The 20,048-nt window shown below is 41.0% G+C and overlaps 1 protein-coding gene across 8 annotated transcripts in view; it reads right to left on the bottom strand.

Moving 5' to 3' along the window:
• The window catches only part of NT5C2 (5'-nucleotidase, cytosolic II), a 141,655-nt gene that overhangs the window by 68,693 nt on the left and 52,914 nt on the right, over positions 1–20,048 (bottom strand). For 7 of the 8 annotated variants that reach the window (XM_061636127.1, XM_061636126.1, XM_061636129.1 and 4 more), the window contains one exon: positions 14,502–14,575. The exons of the other annotated variant lie outside the window; for it this stretch is intronic. In XM_061636127.1, coding sequence (XP_061492111.1) covers positions 14,502–14,575 — 74 coding nt within the window. Of the gene's footprint in view, positions 1–14,501; positions 14,576–20,048 lie in introns of those variants that run through there. 8 annotated transcript variants of the gene reach the window in all.

The following is a 20,048-nucleotide window of genomic DNA, read 5'->3' as shown; positions in this document are numbered from 1 at the left end:
TCTTATTCCCATGCCTTTTCTTTAAGGAGCAAATTCCTACCCCCTTACTGTAACTGCAGCAAAGGCAAAATTTGGCAACAATATTAATCAAGGTTTATGTTGACCAATGTTCCTGTTTAAGCAAAACCTGGAACCAATGCAAGTTTCAGACCCTAGCAGAACTAGTTAGCAAAGTGGTGATTAGTGCCCATTGGGACTGATGGGCTGGAAAACAGGGAAGCTAACAGTAGGTAAAGCCAGAACTAGTGACAAACAAAGCCAATTAATTCTAGTTTTGCCCACATCTTTCCTTCTGCTGTGTTCTACAAGGGCAAAACTGAGACTAAGGAGGAGGAAGCTGACAGCCAGGGCCACCCGCTGGACTGGTTGTAAGTAAGAAGGTAGACAGGTGGGGGCTGGCTGAGGGCATACTGAGATGGGCAGGGCAGTGTCCCATTTGCCCTAACACACCAGCCTTCACTGGGTTAGCATAAGCATGGTTATGGTTCATATCAACATTTTCCTTAATTACTGTTAAGGCAAGTACAGGGATTTACTTGCAAAGAGGAAGGTGAGGGGATAAGCACTCCTGATTTCTTAAGCACAATTAGGAGGCAGCCACCGCTCCTTCAGCATTTAGTATCTTATAAGTGTATCACTGAAACATTACCAGCATTCTAAGTCAGATATTTGATAGCAACAGACAATATTTCTAAACTTAGAATAGATTAGAAAAGCATTTTACTTGATACACTTGACACTGTCAACATGACAGTGTATTTTCTAGTTGAGGTTGGTTCACCAGCTGTGGTGATTCCTGGACCAGAGAGCCTGACAACAGTAATTCATGCTCTAGTAACTTCAAGATGGACTTGAAGATGGTACTGAAGCTGCAGCTGGTGCAACTGTAAGTGGTTCAGTAAAATGGGATCACATATCATTTATCCTTGACACTACCTGTTTGCTACTGGGCCCAATAGTGTTGGTACTGGCATAAGAAGTCCTGTATGGTTTGGGACCCAAGTACTTGACAGAGCACTTCTCCAAATATCTGCTGAGATCTGTGAGGGAGGACCTCCTTGCTGTAGCTCACTGTGTGGTGACACAAGGCAGGGCTTTCTTTATTATGGCACCCCATGGAGGTGTGTCTGTTCTCCACACTGACAACTTTCCAGAGTCAACTGAAAATTATTATTAAATTTAATTATTATCTCTCTGTCACCAGCAGGTCCCAGGGTGGGTTACAGCAATTTAAAATTCAATATTAAAAACAGTTAAAACAAATTACAGTAACTGGCAAAGGGTGGGTCCTGAAAACACATATCTCAGGTGTTAAAGATGCATTTGTTCCTTCAGGCCTTTGGAAGATTGCTATCTGGACTCCAGCAGTTAGTATTTTGTTTGCACTCCACTGGGTGTATTGTTCTAAAGTATTCATATATTTGGTTTTAATATTTATATTTGTTTTTGCCCGAGGATGGTATAGGTTAAGAAGTTGTTTAAAAATGAAAAAATAGCAATAATTATAGTAATCATATTATAGTAAAAATTATAGTAATATTGTATAGCCATTGAATTCCTCTTGCTGTTTTATGGTATATCCAATGTTTGCCAAACTCAGAGTAGATCCATTGGAATCCATGGACTTAAGTAACTAAGAACATTTATTTAAATTTGTCTCCCCTGGTCAGAGTAAGATGATCATGGGATAATCATCCTTAGTTTATGCATCCATATCCACAATATCCTTTTTATAATGTACCAATATTCGGATAACTTTTATCAAAAACAGAGACAATCCCTCTTCTATCAAGTCACTGGTCATGTATTTAAACCTTTTCCTTTTCTTCCACATATCCAGCTCTAATTGCACCTTTAAGACTTGTATAACAATGCCCTGTATTTTCCACATATAAAAATAGCCCTTCATTTGCAGTACTACTGACATTATTACTTGGATGAAACTAATACTAAAAGGAAAACTAGAAGGGTACAGATCACCCACTTCCCAAATGCAAGTGTTCTGGTTGAATCTCAGTTCCCTCAGCACTAGCTTTCCAAATCTAGATGGTAAATTGGTCAACTATTTTTCTGCAGGACACTTACAATAAAAAATGTCATAATTGTGCCTATGCTATTCTGTTCCTTACTGTGATCATCAAACACTTTATGCAGTCTATATTGCCTCCCTCCCCCTTTTTCTTTTCTTTTTTTACAAAAATCTTGTGCATCTCAGAAAGTTTACTTTGAAAATCTCCTAGCTCTCATGGCTATAATGGCTATAATGGCTACTTGAGACAGCAGAATATCTTAGAGGATCAGATCCCAAATATAATCCTCGTTATTTCTAAATTCTTTTTTTTTTTTTTTTAACTCTGGAGAGTATGCAACACCATTAACTAGACAAGACACTTTTGAACTAGTGGAACGGAACTTTCCCCTCCTCTCCTCTGCATACCCTCCCATGCACTCTCAGGATCAGCTCTGGAGGGTTGACCCTCCAAATATTTTGGAGGGTGCATAGGACAGAAGAGGAAAGGAAATGGTAGTGCCAGTGCACAAGCGGAACATCACTGAAGCTGCTTTGGATACAACCCCTTGTATTTATTATTCAGTCATGTGTGTATCTTTCTGTTCTTCCAAGGAGCTTAAGGAGTGTTGATTTCCCCCCTCACAACAATTCTGTAGATGTAAGCTGAGCAACTGAATAACTCTAACATCAAACAGTGAGTTTCATAGCCAATCTAGGATTTAAGGAAGTTCCTTCCCAAAGGCTGTCCAGCAAACTTGTGAGTGGTAAGAGAAGAAAGAGCAGTTCTAGTTTAGTTAATTTGCTGCCTGCTTCTATGCAAGCTTATTCAAAAGTAACTTCTAATGAGTAAACCCTACTACAGCCATAATGTATAAACTTAAATACATTGGCCTGTCCACACATATTTATAGGTTAATGTATGCGAACTCCCATCTATGATCCAGCCCCTCATTAGCAAGCAGAAGCAAATTTAAATACATTGGCCTGTCCACACATTTAACCTATACATGTTAATGTATATGAACTCTCATCTATGATCAAGCCCCTCATTAGCAAACATTAGCAACCATTTGCTAAGTGATAAAAACACAATTTCCAGCTCAGTTCTCTGCCATTACTACAATCCAAATGTTTGCAAACTGAAGTTTATGCAGCAGCCTCACTAATCCAGTGATGTAGGGTAACCAAGTTTATTTGTTTTTATTTATGATTACATTTACATCCCACCGTTCCTCTAAGGCGCTCAAGGTAGCATACAAACATGGTTTCCCTTTCTGATTTTATTCTCACAACAATCCTGTGTGGTAGGTTCGGCTAAGAGACAGTGACTGGCCCATGGTCACCCAGTGAGCTTCATGACCAAGCTGGGATTTGAACCCTGGTCTCCCAGGTCCCAATCCGACACTCTGACCACTACACCACACTGGCTCTCACACTCTAGACAAGGCATTTGAAACATAGATCTAGATAACATAATGGTGCATTAAAACATAGTTAGCCATTTTAAATTAGCCACCCATTTGTGTGTTGTTACAACTTCCAAAGTGAATTATACTTTAATTGCTAGTTCCCATCCAAAAATAATGAGCAATTTATGTACAAGGACACCCTCCCAAATGAAACTACCCAAAGTAATTACATATTTTCATACAGACAATGATTATAAAATCTTCATCCAAAAATATTCCCCTTTACATTAATTTACTGCTATGCCCTCCACCTTCCAGTATGCCAATAACAAAAGGACCAAACTACAAATTAGAAGAGGAACTGTGTGCAAGAGTACCTGATGGTTGTGGGGTTTGTTTTAATGAAAAGCAGCTGCAGGAGGTTGCAGCTTCAATTGGAAAAATGGTGGAAGGGACAGCTAAGTGCTTCTTTCCAGGCGTTTTGCCTTCTCAAAATTGTTTCTAGTATGGACAATTCTTAAAAGAAAAGCCACCCAAGTGAAATGGTTAAGCCCTCATATCTACTTCCTTTGCAGATTCAGCTGCATTTTGTACAAAAACAAAAACAATGGCTGGGGAAGAACAACAAACCAGTCATGCGGATTGGCCCTAAATAGTTCTCCTTCTTCTGTAAGAAGGATGAAATGTTTAAACATGAGTAAAGGAAGCACAGTGCAGCAATACAGAACAAGGGAATATAAATAGCGATGAAGTAAATTGACTTATGTACTTGCTGCCCTGGGCTCCTTCGGGAGGAAGGGCGGGATATAAATTCAATAAACAAGAAAATAATTTAACTGCCCTCCGAAGAATGCATCCAGGAAGCCAGAACACTGAAATATTTTAATTAACATATTTCCTGATGGACTTAGGACAACTGCCTAGCCAGTCCTGAACACATTAACAGCATGAACTTATTTATTTATTTAAAATATTTATTTCCCACCCTTCTACCCTACAATATGGCACTCAGGGTGGCTTACAATAAAATCACACACATACATAATAAAATTGTACAGAATAAAAACACAATACAAAACAGTAAATTAAAATACATAAAATACAATTATTAAAATACATAAAATACAATATGCATATATATACATACAGACATACTTACATATATGAGGAAAAGATAATAAAAAGACAACAAGATAAAAATTAAAAATAGAAAATTAAAAATAAAGAAAGGACAGTGTCAGGCTCACCCGTCAGACCCTCTCAAAGGCTCTCCGGAACAAAATAGTTTTTACAAGTTTCCGGAAAACCATCAGGGAGGGAGCCGAACGGGCTTCTTGAGGCAAGGAATTCCAAAGCCTAGGAGCCACAACTGAAAAGACTCTCTCATGCCTGCCTGTCAGTCTTTCACTCCAGGCATGCTGAGAAGACAAGAGGCAGATGAACTTAAATCCAGGGAAGGAACATACGGGCGCAAAAGGAACAGAAGATACCATACACAGAAATATTCCCAATCTTTTAAAAATAGAAGTACTGCCATGTAATAAAACATAGTTATTACACATTTCTAGATAGAACTCATTGTTTCAAGTTCACATTTCCAAGTATAAAAACACTGGAAGTTACAGACTGAAAAATTCCAGGAGTCTGGCTGAGATCCAAATATGTCTGCCCATTTGTGCAAAAATAACTCCACTAGCATAATGGGTCTTCTGATTTCTCTGCTCCATCCTGCAGCCTCCATGGGCTCCCCAAATTTACTCCAGGGGTGCTCCAACCCTCTGGAGCAGATTTGTGAAGCACACAAGAGGCTGGAAGGAGAGGCCTGTTGTGCTAGAGGAAACCATTTATTTATTTATTTATTTATTTATTATTTATTTATTTTATTTTATTTATATACCGCCCTAAGCCAAAAAGGCTCTCTGGGCGGTGTACATTTGTGCTATGCTGAATCTCACCCCTAGAAATCTGAGGTGGCCACCTATGAGTTTGATTGTTTTTCCTATTCCCAGTATAAGCAGTTCTATCCTTTCACTGTCAATGGCTGTATAACTTAGTTAAGTAAGTATGGCACAAGCTTGGTGTACCATACCTGCCTCCTTCTCCTCCTCCTCCTACTCATTATTATTCACAGTAGTAGTAGTAGCAGTAACTGCATTTCTATCTCACCTTTCCTCCTGAAGGAGCCATGGGAAGCAAACATAAAAACCAAACAGTCTAAGAGGTGGCATTACATTCAAGGAAAGGGGACAGGAAGCTGAAGATGTACAGCACAATTTCCCAAAGTGGTTAATATTGATCCTTGGAGTTGGAGGGACTGTGCAGGAGATGAATAAAAAAGTAGGGGTTTAATTGGGGTTCAAAAAGGGCCTAGAGGTAAAAAAGAAGTTTATGAGGTATAGTGCAAAAAAATTAATTAGGTTCTATGCACCTCAGAAATAAAAGGCAAATGCATTTACAGACTGCACTTTCCTTGCTGTTCTGAACAATAGAGAAAGAAGCTGAACATCAAAGAATGCAATGACTTAAGACTCAGAAACCTAAAGCCCAATATTCATATGTTAAAGCCTATCAGGCCAATCCATCTCATTAGAGAAGATGAGAAGTATGGTATCACTATTATTTTCACTTGTTTTACTTCCTTATTCTTCACATCGTATGATTCGTAGTAATGGTGATTGATGATGAATAAATGTTGATTATATACAGATACATCTTGACTAAGTAAGTAACTAATGGATACTTCTTGTCTTCATTTCATTTACATTCCTAAAAATTTGGGTTGGGGACAATGACAACTTTATAAGCTTATCAAGGGGCAATGAACTCACAACTCTGAGAAACCTTGATGTATAGGAAGCAATTTATAGTCTTTAAAACAACTCTTGATGAGGATGACGGGCAAAGCAAGTTGAATACCAATTGAGAAGTCATTCCAGTAAAAAGCAGCTAGAGAAAACATACACAATCATAAGAAAGTAGCAGCAATTCTGGCTTTAGAAATAAATTTGACAAGAGATGAGTGCGGGGGAAAACAAGGGAGCAGAGAAAGCAAAAGAAGAGAACACAAGAAGGGAGATCTTTAAAGGAAAGTTGGAGAAGCACACCCTGCACAACAGCATAGAACAAGGCTGACTAACTCATGGTTCATGGGCAGTATTACACCCAACAAAAAAAATGTACAGCACCCCTCCCCCCCAAATTTGCTAACCAGATACCTTTGGGAAGCGCACAAGCAGTACTCCACTGCAATGACATGATGCCTAAGCCCCAACTTCTTTTTCGTTTTAAAGATTAAAAAAATTGACTGCTCATAGGGATCCCCCACTCTGAAATATTGATGCCAAAAGTTTTTTGTGGCCCTCTTAAAGCCTGCCCTAAATGTATACATTTAAAAAAAATGATAGTTTTAAAAACAAATTTACTATCTGCCTCCATAGGGACTGTGATACCAAATTGTTTGTGCTTCCCCAGTTTGTCCATTTGAACATTTAAACGTTTTACTGACTGTTCCCTAGGGTCCCCTGCTGTGCTTCTATGATGCAAAAGGTATGCGACCTGTAATGTTCCTCACCCTGGCACCACCTGTCAGGCTACCACCCGTGGCTACCACCAGGGAGAAACGTAGTTTTTATTTTTCTTTAGCTCACCCTAGCACAGATCTCACAAGATCCCACTGCTAGGCAGCACCACCAGTCACTCCCTGTAAACAATACTGCTAGAGACGTCGCCTTAGTCTCCCTTCTGGCTTATTGTTACTTTATTTTATTTATTTATTTATTTGTTTCATTTTTAAACCGCCCATAGCGAGTGGCTCTCTGGGCGGTGTACAAAAGATTAAAATACAGAATATCACAATAAAATCAACCTACCAACAGTAAACATAAACAGCAAACAAAAAAAGATTTAAAATTATAACGTTAAATGCTTAAAATGCCTGGGAGCATAGCCAGGTCTTAACCTGGCGCCGAAAAGATAGAAGCGTCGGCACCAGGCGTACTTCTTCGGGGAGGCTGTTCCACAGTTCAGGGGCCACTACAGAAAAGGCCCTAGATCGAGTAACTGTCCTCCAGGCTTCCTGATGGGTTGGTACCCGGAGGAGGGCCTTAGATGCTGAGCGAAGTGACCGGGTCGGTTCATAGCGGGAGAGGCGTTCCACAAGATACTGCGGTCTCACGCCGTGTAAGGCTTTATAGGTCAAAACCAGCACCTTGAATCTGGCTCGGAAACAAATGGGTAGCCAGTGCAAACGGGCCAGAACAGGTGTTATATGCGCTGACCGGCTGGTCCTCGTCAGCAGTCTGGCTGCTGCGTTTTGCACTAGCTGAAGCTTCCGAACTGTCTTCAAGGGCAGCCCTACGTAGAGCGCATTACAGTAATCCAACCTAGAAGTTACCAGAGCATGAACAACTGAGGCGAGGTCATCCCTGTCCAGATAGGGGCGTAGCTGGGCTACTAACCGAAGGTGGTAGAACACATTCCTTGCCACCGAGGCCACTTGCGCCTCAAGAGACAAGGAAGGATTGAAAAGAACCCCAAGACTATGAACCTGTTCCTTCAAGGGGAGTGTAACCCCATCTAAAACAGGGTAAACATCCACCATCTGGGCAGGGAAGGCATTCACCAACAGTGTCTCAGTCTTGTCTGGATTGAGTCTCAGTTTATTAGCTCTCATCCAGTCCATTATCGCGGTCAGGCAGTGATTCAGCACATCCACAGACTCACCTGTAGAAGATGAAAAGGAGAAATAGAGCTGCGTGTCATCAGCGTACTGGTGGCAACGCACTCCAAAACTCCTGATGACGGCACCCAGAGGCTGCATGTAGATGTTAAAAAGCATGGGGGACAAAACCGACCCCTGAGGGACTCCACAATGGAGAGTCCAAGGTGTCGAGCAATGTTCCCCAAGTACTACCTTCTGGCGACGATCCGCCAAGTAGGAGCGGAACCACTGCCAAGCAGTGCCTCCAACTCCCAACTCTGCGAGTCTCCCCAGAAGGATACCATGGTCGATGGTATCAAACGCCGCTGAGAGATCAAGGAGAATCAACAGAGTCACACTCCCTCTGTCCCTCTCCCGACAGAGGTCATCGTACAGGGTGACCAAGGCTGTTTCAGTGCCAAAACCAGGCCTAAAACCGGATTGAAACGGATCCAGATAATCGGTCTCATCCAAGAGCACCTGGAGTTGACCGGCGACCACCCGCTCCAGAACCTTGCCCAAAAAGGGGACATTCACCACCGGTCTATAATTGTTCAAGTTATCTGGGTCTAAGGAAGGTTTCTTTAAAAGATGTCTCACTACTGCCTCCTTGAGACTATTTATTTATTTATTTATTTATTGCACTTGTATACCGCCCCATAGCCAAAGCTCTCTGGGCGGTTTACAGCAATCAAAAACATTAAAACAAATATACAATTTAAAACACATATTTTAAAAACAATTTAAAACACAATTTTAAAATTTAAAACAATATAAAAGAAATAATGATCTGAGACAACTGCAAGGTAGCTGGAGTTCTGTTTATGTATACTTTACATACCAGCATGATTTCTCTCTTAGTTAAAATGGAACAATTTAATAAAATTAAAGAAAGATAGGCCCAATTGCATTGAAATGCCTGCATGGTCTGATGGAGTTGTGTGTGTGTGTGTGTTTTTAAGCAAGGGTGTTTTCCCAACTCCTCCTTAATGCGAAATGCTAGGTTTCCACTCATTCTAGTACACAAGTAGGAAACTGTAAAAGTGTTAGCTAGCACTGCAAATCTGATAGAACTAAATAAGAGCACAAGCTCCCTACAACTGAGTATACAAAACACCGTTGTTGCCACCTTGCTCCCTATGACTGAGGCTCAATGCGCTTTTAATCTGCAAAACAGAAATTTAGAAGAGAAACACTAGTCTAATGATGGGAAACACTTCACCTGTTGAATTTGTCTGCCTACAGCTATTAAAGGCTCAGAGCTATGCGGCTGGGAGGGAGGACTACACTATCTTCAGTGAGTTCTAGGATGGCTTGCTCCCGGATGGAAAATCTCTTCTTAAAATCAATTACATAACGGTCCTGATTCAGTACAAGTCCAAAAGGCACAGCACCTGTAGGCAGAGGATTTGCACCCATTTTGCTGATCCTTCCCAGCTACACAAGGGCACATGCACACAGGTCAGGCTGCTGTCCGTGACCCAATTCTAAGATGAATCAGGAGCCATGAGGTGAGCCAGTGGTAAGAACTGAAGAGTGAGTCAGGATCAGAGGACAAGCCGGAATACAGGAACACCCCAGAGCTCAGGAAGACCTTTCATTTAAGCAAGGGATGGGACAGGAAGCACTTTATACTCCTTCCTGCCCAGAAAGATGGCCAGCCTGAGGAGTGATGTCAGCTGGGAAAGTTCTTCGTCGAGAAGGCTGCCTGCTAGCTGTAGTTCAGTAATGCACTACATGGGGCAACTGTATACTGATCCAGCAATTCCTGACAGCAGGTAGCATGAGAGGTCACTCCAATGGCCCGTCATGCTCTTCTGCCCTGTTCAAATCCTCCACAGAGGCATTGCATCCACACTCAGACTGTATCTGGCCCTATCTACATGCTTGATTAGTAAACTATGAGCTGCAAAGACGACCCTGGTTCCTCAAACAAGACAAGCTGTTTGGTTATATACGGCATCACCTGAAGCAGGCAATGCCAATGCGATGCCCTCCAGTTGTTGTTGGACTACAGCTCCCATTGTGTCTGACTACTGGCCATGCTGGCTGGGGTTGATGGGAGCTGGAGTCCATCAACAACTGGAAGGCACCACATTGGTTACCCCGACCTAAAGTTCTTGCTGGGTTTTTGTCTTCTCTCTCCTCAAACGGTTGGGGTTAGCACGCATGTCAGAGCTTAATTTGGGCCAGCAGTTACCTTAGTAGGCCTAATTCCAAGAATCTATTTTCATTTACAGGAAACAGCCCTTGAACATACAAAGTAGTAAAAATGGAATCCCTACTTTCTTCTCATCTCATGTTTTCAATTCATACTCCAACTTGCCCCACCCTGACACAGCAAATGCTGCTTGCCCATTTGCAGGGCAAATATATGCAGAGATGAAGCTATACAGCTGCACAGTGAAGGTTCCCTCTCTGCCTCATTTGCGCTGTATGCAAGGTAGGGCAGCTAGCCAGCATGTTATGTTGGAGGCGGGGCCAATTGGTGTATTGATTACACATGTGAGACATCCTTCTAAGTAAGGCTAGAGTGTAGCCAACTTCAGGCATTAGAAATGTCTAACCAAGTAGGTTCCCGATTGCAGCAAGGCTAGCATCCATGTTCAGCCAAATGTGCTTACAATCTCACTTAACACCTTCTCACTCAACACAGAAAGGTCAGGAGTGGAGGAGGCAGGTCTGTAACTCCTACACAATTAGACCATTAATTATACTTGAAAAGGGCTCTTACTGAATTCTCATCCAGCTGCAATTAGGAGAACAAGCTTTCAGCAGAGGGTGCAATGTCTACCCCTGTCACCCTTTATTTTAGGGGAAGGGACATAGCTTAATGATAGAGACTAGGATTTTCACGCAAAAGGTCCCAAGTTCAATCCCTGACATCTCAACATGCGGCTAAGAAACCCTGGAGAGCTGCTGCCAGCCTGTGCAGACAGTATTGAGCTAGATGGGCCAATAGTTGGATAGTTTAGGAAGTGTCATAGCAAAGCAGGCTGTGCTGAGAGAGACTAAGGGCAAATTATTTGAATCAGCTGAAGGAACGCTAACTTCAAGTGGATCCATTAATTACAAAGGAGGTAGCCATTGTAACATATGGTGCCAAGATGATAAAACAGTAAACACACCATTTCACACAACCAAGTAACCATGCAATTGTCACTTGGCAAACAGAATTGCAGGAAAACCTACAATTTCAGGAACCAAAAGAGAAGATTATTTTTTTCATTCAGCATATTAAAAACTAGAAATCATGCAAAAACAAAGATGATCTTTTTCGAACTAGTCAATGGACTTCATTCAGATTCAAAATTTAGAGAAAGTGAAGCACTATTAAGCTTTGGAAAAATGTAAGCAAAGGTTTACATTTTACATTTTCTCTTCTAGTTATCAAGACGTTACCCTCTAGCCATTGGAAACCCTAACAAGACAACAATGTGGTTTAAAGTACTGCCAGTAATCTCCCTCACTCAAGGAGGCATTTATCACTTCCTTGGCCCAGCCGGTGGTACTAGTCCTGCTAGCCTTCACTAGCCAAGATGGACAAGGATCTAGAGCAGACGTGGCCGCCCGCACCAATCCAAGCACCTTGTCCACTTCCTCAAGCTGCACCAACTGAAACTCATCCAATAATGAAAGACAAGACCGTGTTCTGGACACTCCAATGGATTCATCTGTCATAACATCGGAGTCTAGGTCCCTACGGATGCATGTGATTTTATTTTGGAAGTGCCCTGCGATGTCGTTACAGCGAGCTTCAGATGTTTCAATGGTATCTCGAGGACCAGAATGTAAGAGTCCTCGTACAACCCTAAAAAGCTCTGCAGGGCGGCAGAGAGATGTCCTGATAGAGGCAGCGAAGTGGGACTTCTTCACCGCCCTTACTGCTTTTATATACAACTTAGTGGAGGCACTTACCAAAGCATAACTGCATCCGTCTGGAGTTCGTCTCCATCTGCACTCCAGCCTCCTTCTCTCTTGCTTCATCACTCTCAGCTCCGGGGTATACCACGGAGCTGTATGAGCTCTGCATCGAAGAGGGCGCACTTGTGTCTGGGTGCACTTGCAGGCCACAACCCCCCTGTATCTTTGTGCCAATAAAGCATACAGCCCTGGGTTACCCTGGATACTTGATGATACATTATCTCTTCACCGCTGCCACCACTGATACTGTTTCCCAACCTTGGTAATTATCCTGCCCACCCTTCTGGTCTGTGAAAGCCCCAGCCAAGGATCAGGCTTTTGGTAAACCAATAGAATATTTATTTATAAACACCAGGAAATAACAAGATTATGTAAGGTATGTTTAACAAGTGTATGGTTTCATATAGTGTCACTCTTTATGTTTCTGGTCATATATATATTGCCTAAATATCAACCAAATACAATCCAAGCGTCCCTCAAAACTCTGCCAACCAACTCCTCCAAAACCCCTCTCATCAACCAACCCACCTCCTCAACAACAACTCCCCCCCACTCAACTGTCATCCTCTCATTTATACCTTCAGCCATTCAAACACTCAGCCAATCATCATATAGCATTCTCCAGCATTCTAGCCCATGTACTCCCCCTCTCACTCAGTCACTTACCATATATCGCTTAATAAACCCGCACTTACCATATTTACAGATATTAAAATACAGGGACATCACAAGACCCTCCCACCTAAAATTTGCCCTTTAAAAAAAGTACTTAATTTAATGATAAATAAAGAATGATCAATGATTTAAAATAATGTAGAATGGGAATGTTTTTTGGAAGGTAGCCTTGAGAACCATAGTTCTCACCACATCCAGTTTTAAACTTTGGCCTCACCCATTTTGACATGCAGCCTCCCAGAGGGTTAGCCATGGGTCAATGTGTTCCTCAGTCCAAAAAAAGTTAGCTACCACTACAGCAGAGGAAGCCAGTACAAGCAACAAAGAGATTAGATTATCAAAGTGATTCACAGGACAATGAGGCAAATGTCCTGTGAATCCTGTTGAACCCAGACAAAAGTGCCTTGACAGAAGTAACAAAAGGTAGTGGTTAAGGTGTTGGACTACGACCTGGGAGACCAGGGTTCAAATCCCCACATAACCATGAAGCTCACTGGGTGACCTTAGGCAGTCATTGCCTCTCAGCCTCATGAAAACCCTATTCATAGGGTCGTCACAAGTCAGAATCGACTTGAAGGCAGTACATTTACATTTTTTTTTGCAGTGTTCACTAGCAAATATTAAGACAATGGAGCAATAATCTAGTGATATCAGCTAAAAAAAAGTCAGAGCTTAGAGATGTTAACTAGATTAAAATAAGAGACCTCAGACAAAATGAATCTGTAGACAGAAATTTAAAAGCCACATCTATATTGCAAATCAAGGAACAAGGAGAAACAGCATTATCTAGAACAAAGAAAATATAGTGATGAATAGATAGGAGGAAAGATTTTAACGTTACTTATAGCACAATCCTATGCACATATATTCAGAAGTAACTCCCACTAAAAAATTTTATTATTTATTTATAAAAGTATTATATACCACCCTCTCGCAAAACTAAGGGTGGTACACAGCAGCATAAAACATTTAAAATACAAAACAATCATTAAAAGGTGGACTACTCAAAAACATTTTTAAACATCTGCATAGGCCTGTCAGCAAAAAAAAAAAGTCTTCAAGAGATGCCTGAAAGTCAAAAGTGAGGGTGCCTACTGAATCTCTGCTGGAGGAGTGTTCCACAGAAGTGGAAAAGCGACACTAAATGCCCAACTTCTAGCTGAGGCCAGTTGGGCCTCTGTAACACGGGTGACAGTTAACAGTGTTCCTCCAAATGATCTCAGTGATGGTCCTTAAGGTATCCTGGACCTAAGTTATTCAAGGCATTGTATATCAACACATGAAACTTGAATCTGGCCAAGTAGCATATCAGCAACCACTGCAGATGTTTTAGCAGGGGTATTGCATGCTGCCAGCAGTCTGCCCTCATCAGCACTTTAGCCACTGCATTCTGCACCACCTGGAGCTTCTGGACCAGGTCCAAGGGTAGAGTTCAGTCAAACTTAATCCCAGATAAGTGTATATAGAACTGCAACCTATATCTGTAATGGCAGAGTTCATCAATTGAAGTGAACAGACTTTCACCAAAATGGGCAGCACACCTCCCTCAGTGGAAGCTTCTATGGGCCATATGGCACATACAAGCTAACTTCCCTAGATACTAGATAAAAATGATCAGGAGAGCTGCATGTACCTCACCTACTGTGGGCTTCTCAGCTCTGCTCTTCTCTATAGTGAATGCTACTGAGAAAAATGCTTGCTAACATGAGAGCTACCAGTCTATTTCCTGCTTCCTTTAGCAGTGAGGTTCAATGAGACAATATACATATTTATATACACTCACCGGCTAATGTATAATCCATATCAAATCCAAAGCACTTTATTTTTTCCATGGCTAGACTTCTGTTCACAAAAACCCTGTAAAAGGAAAGTAAGAAACCCAATGGTAAGCATTTTTTACATAAAATCTGATGGGAGCCTATGTACTCCTTAAGCTCCCTCAAGTGTCCAAGAATCGCTAAGGAGTTTGTCAATGAACCAAATGACTTGAGATATTTGTTGTTGTTAATTATATCCCAGCTTTCAGGATACAAATCCTTCCAAGGTAGCTTACAAGTAACAGCAAAATACATTAATAAAATCACCACAATCAATATCAAAACATAACAAGTCATCAGGATCCTTCCCACAGGCAGATGGCCCTATGGGAGGTGGTGGATCCAGCTGGAGCATATTTTGAGATCATTGCCTGTTTCCCTGTCTTTCCTTAAATCTTCCCCACAGGATAGCTGGTAGAAGATGACTCTGTGCAAGTGCATGACCAATACTGAAATCCTATGGACATTTGCTTGGAAGCAAATGCCATTGGACTCCTTACTTCTGAGCATATTTTTTAATCATTTATATAGCCATCCCATAATATAAGCTGTCTGGATAGTTCACAAAACAAACACAAAAATTGAAATACAATATAAAATGATATTAAAAACTTAAAAAACCCATTAAAATAGACTTTAAAAGAGTAAAATATGCATAGAATTAAACTGTTGGTCTCCTATGTAAACAATTATTAAACATTGCTGGATGCTATCCATAGTAGTTTTGCTAACTGGTTTCTTAACACATTCAGGATTTTTTATTTACATTATGTGGCATAACAGAACTCTACTAACAATCTGGAAAGTCAACCATGCTGAACCAGAAGTGAAATATAAAAAGGAAAATGTATTAACTGCTATGTAATTCTCCCTAGTTAAAAAAGAAAGAAGCAGGAGGTAGGGTGTTAAAATAAATGAGCATTGGATTCACAATTGCCCTCTAACTTGAGTTAACTATGAAATTGTTAAAAATTAAAATTACCCACAAAACTAGACTTGAATGATTAATACATCATTGGAGAACTTCTGGCACAAAATCCTTTGGTAATTTCATTCCGGCCCAAAAAACACATACAAAGATGAATTTGTTTTCAGTTTTATAATCAAAATAGTAACTCAGCTGAAGGTAACATTCCAAGTCTGTGTGCATAATATACAAAATAAAGAGACTATCTGTCAGATAATATCATGCCCCCCCCTCAAACCCAAGCCTTCCTGGATCTGAAACCAGAGCTCTCTCTACTTGACCATACCAAAGCTGAGAAGCTCTTAACACAAGGAATTCCACTATTCACTATAAGCTTCCTTTTCCTCCTACAGCCATCTGTCCTGCAACTATTGTGCTGTTCGTTACATCACCATTCTTGTTTGTTCACATCTGCCTTCTTGCACTCCCATCTGTCTCCTTCAGCCCGTTTTTATATTTCTCTACCTGCCCTTGGATTTGGTTGGGTCTACAAACTGCCCTGCTGTTTAGCAATGCACCTGTATCTAATTTTATGGCTCTGATCCATGGCTTGTTCTTAACTTTCATCTTGGCCTCATCCCCCAATGACATCTAGAATGAGCCAAGATTTACATCACAGCGGAGGGACAGGAAGGAGATTTGATCCTGCAAACAAATGCTGCCCATCAACTCAGCTAGTTAAAGAGAAACCTACAAAGTTAGGTATGTCTGATATTGAATATGGTTACACCAAGTATTTTCATGTATGCAGTTCAACAGCAGGCAATGAGCAAGCCATGAGCTGAATCCTGTTCACAGACATAGCGGTTGCCTTACCACTCACCTGTGCACTATATCACAGGAAGCTTGTTTCCCGAAATGCCCGTTCCAGAGCAAGCAGTGCATCAATCTAGGACTTTCAGTTATAAATTTCCTGAAAACAGCAAGGGGATAGCTAGAAGAAAGAACTTAGTTCCTCTCCCTTCTACGGTCAGCTAGTTTCTGACTCAGTCTAGTAGTTTCCGGTCTCTCTCAAAAGTCAAGAACCAAAATTACAATCAACCAAATCCTTTGTGTAAAAAGCCTTAAAATATATAAAACGAGAGACTGAAGACATCTAACTGCATTCTTCAGAACACGGGCTTAATTTCAAGTTGTACATAAGAGTGTTGCAGACAATCAGTAATAAAGTCATTTAATAAGACAAAGGTGACAACCTAAAATTTTCATTTTTTAATCTCTGATGAATGGATCAATTCAGCGCTTTTCTAGATTTATGCCTTCAGAATTCATAACAAAATGGTAGTGTACAAGTATAAGCATGCATGGTTACTTCTTAAGGCTTTGCTTGGATGTCCCATCTAACAGGTTGTGGCTAATTACCTTAACCTTGCATTCACACAGGACTGAGGAGAATGGATGTAGAAAACAAGCAGGCAAATACATGGGGAAAGGGAGAACTATCTATGGCTTCTATTCTAAGAAATGTTCCCTCCCCAGACCAAGCATTAAACAGCCAGCTAGTGTCATTACAAAGACATTTGTAAAAGTTATCTGAATACTCTTAGCATCCAAATTCAAGCTATCATATGCCTGCACTAACAATCTTACCTCATCTCACTGGGATGCCCCTCTTGTAAAATGTGTAGCTGTCCAATTCAGCAACTTGCCCGATCACATTACCTAATTTCCTGAAGGGTGCCTACCCTCATAGGTTTACAATTTTGCTTCAGTTAGAAGAGCACTATGCTTGAAACAAGAATGAAGATGCCGCATATCTCCCTAGACAATACTACAGAATATACATCTGTGGCTAATTTTACAAGTCACTGGATATCATTGTTCTACACAAGTCCATTTGGAATAGAGTTTCTCTGGCTACAGCATGTTTTACCCCTAACTTTCCATGCTTCTGTAGAAGTCACAGTTTCCTGGCATGCTGCCTGCTTTGGCAGTAGAGCATGTAAAGTACAAGGGGGAGGGAGGGGGGAACGGACAGGGAATTAAAGTTGACAATCTTAAAAGTTACATAATAGCCAGGATCATACTATATTAGAAGAAGACCAAACAAAAGAAACATTCTTGCAAATATTTCGTGATTCACTAAAGCTATATGTAAATTAAAGGGCAGGACTGCATCACTGAATATCACTCTGGTTTAAATTAAAGAAGTTATATTTAACCATCCCCTCCTCACACAGAAGTTGAATAATCTGGTGCCTAGCAGTTTGACAGGAAAAAAGAGAGTCACCAAATTTGAGGTAGTGGCTTCTGCATACTTGTGAGACTCCCCAGATATACACAAGTATATTAGTTTGTAAATGAAAAGAAAATTAAATACCCCACATTCATTCATTCATTTGTCTGTCGCCCATCTGGCTGGTTATCCAGTCACTCTGGGCAACATACAACATAAAAACATATGGCTCAAAGACCTTTGCTCAGTCCAGGAGCTTTGGAATGTTGCAGGTGACAGCTGGGGAAAAAACTGGCCTGCTCAAGTCCTAATTATTTGCAATAGCCTGAAGAGAGGGAATAGAGTAAGGTTAAAAACTCACTTCCTTGCACTATATGGAGATGTTTTAGGAGGAGAAGGGGCAAGGAAGAATAGCCTGCTGAGAACTGAATATGCTCTTTGTCTTTTGGGGGTACAGTATGGTAATGGAAGTAATGAGGAAAACAGGGTAGGGGGAAAACTGGCCCAATCAAACCCCTAAAATATATAGTATCCTTGAGGGGAAATTAGGGTCAGCCCACACTCTAATCCCAGACCCAGAGTCCAGGATATTATAAGCCTTTAAGGGCTCTGACTACTTTGAAGCTAAAGAGTTTTGGAGTGGGTGAATACTGATTATCATACATTCTTCTTCTAAAGAATCCTAGCAACTGTAGTTTGTTAAGATTGCTGGGATTTGTAGCTCATGTTTGGGGGAAATCATGTGATTTAAATGTATGGTATGTATGCAGTTTAGGATTGGAGGAAAAGCATTTCAAGCTTAAAATATTCAGGAAGGAGTTAAATTAAGGTGTGGGGATGCATGCTGAGGGGGCACGTCTCCGGATTCCAATTTCCCTCCAATCCCTCCCACCCACTGAGAGAAGGAAGATATAAATATAGCTCTCTACCCTGCATTATACCCACCCAGTTTCAGAAATAAACTTCTTCCTACTCACCTCCAATCTCAGCATCAGGCCTGTAGCACTGTAGCACTAGACTGCTGAGGTTCAAGGCTGAGTGAGCAGTAGCCACTTGTCTAGTCCCAGAATTCTACTATCATGCACTACTGTGTTATGGGAGGAGGAGTTGCCCAATAGTTCATTCTTCAACCCATAAATCCTCATGTCCCCACTCCCTCCACTTTTGGGGACAAATGTTAAAGACAGTATCTGATAGAGGTGCACCAGTAAGGAAGAGACATAGGACCTACTTTCATATGGTATTTCTATTAGCTAACTCATTGTCAAAATAATGCTACAGGCTAGTTCCACTAATAGTACATCAAATATTCATGTCCATATATTAGCCAGCATTTCTGGCAATATTACAATCACTTCACTTTGGTATTTGAGTTATTTACCAGATGAAGAAACAATAAAATATTTTAACCAATTTAAATTACCTTGAAAATGTTATACTATACCAGGTAGTAAAATGTGTAGGAAACATTCATAGTTTTGATACAACACCCTTTCTGGACAGGTTTCACTCTATCTTTCTTTGGGAAAAGTTGAGCAGGGTTACTACTGTAAAAGGCTTTCCTCTATCTTATTACAACAGCCAGACTAGTTATGACAATCATACAAGGAAGGGTTTTGTCTCTCTGGTATGCTACCACCACACTTCTCTTTCTTCTACTATCCTTGAGCAGAAGTGAAAACCCAAGGATCTAAGGCAATTGATTACTGGGGAAAGGAGAGAAAGATAATGAGCGCATCCAGTTTTCACCTCTCCCTGGAGAACAAGGCAGTTTGCTTTTCTCTCAAAATCCCCTTCAAGCAAAAGAAGTGAGGTGCCAACTGGTCCTCAGGGCATGAAGCAATGATATATCCCTTTGAGCCTGGCAAAAATGCAAGCACAAACCCCAGTAACCATCAAGAGGGTTTATTAAGAAAAGGGTATAAGAGAACACAGGGAAAAGACAGAATAATGCATTAAGAAAATAACAAACAGGAAAAGAGTAGTTGGTTTCAAGTCATATACTCTCAACAAAGTTAGGGCCTTCTCAATAGTCAATATGTATAGCATGTGAGGGACTATGCAGGACAAATGCTATAAGCATTTCCTTCTATATTTATGAGGTTCATATGCAGGTGCAGGGTTTGGGGGGCAACCAATGGGATTGAGTTAGCTACACATAGCTAGGAAAGTGCAAGCACAAACTTAAAACCGGGAGGGGGGGAGTAGAGGATGAAACAGTCAAAGCTTCTATAGGACTGTCAGAGTGTTAAGTGCTGCTGGAGGTGTTCAGCTGCCCTGCTAGACATCAAGGTTCATTCAGCTTGTGCATTCAAAGGAGGCAAGAAAACAAACCTCTTTGAAATGAAGGTTGAAGAAACTGCATGCTTT

This window comes from Rhineura floridana, chromosome 7, assembly GCF_030035675.1.
Source record: "Rhineura floridana isolate rRhiFlo1 chromosome 7, rRhiFlo1.hap2, whole genome shotgun sequence".
In the NCBI taxonomy this organism is placed as follows: domain Eukaryota; kingdom Metazoa; phylum Chordata; class Lepidosauria; order Squamata; family Rhineuridae; genus Rhineura; species Rhineura floridana.
Note: the sequence above shows the minus strand (reverse complement) of the source record. Positions and strands in the feature narration are given on the sequence as shown.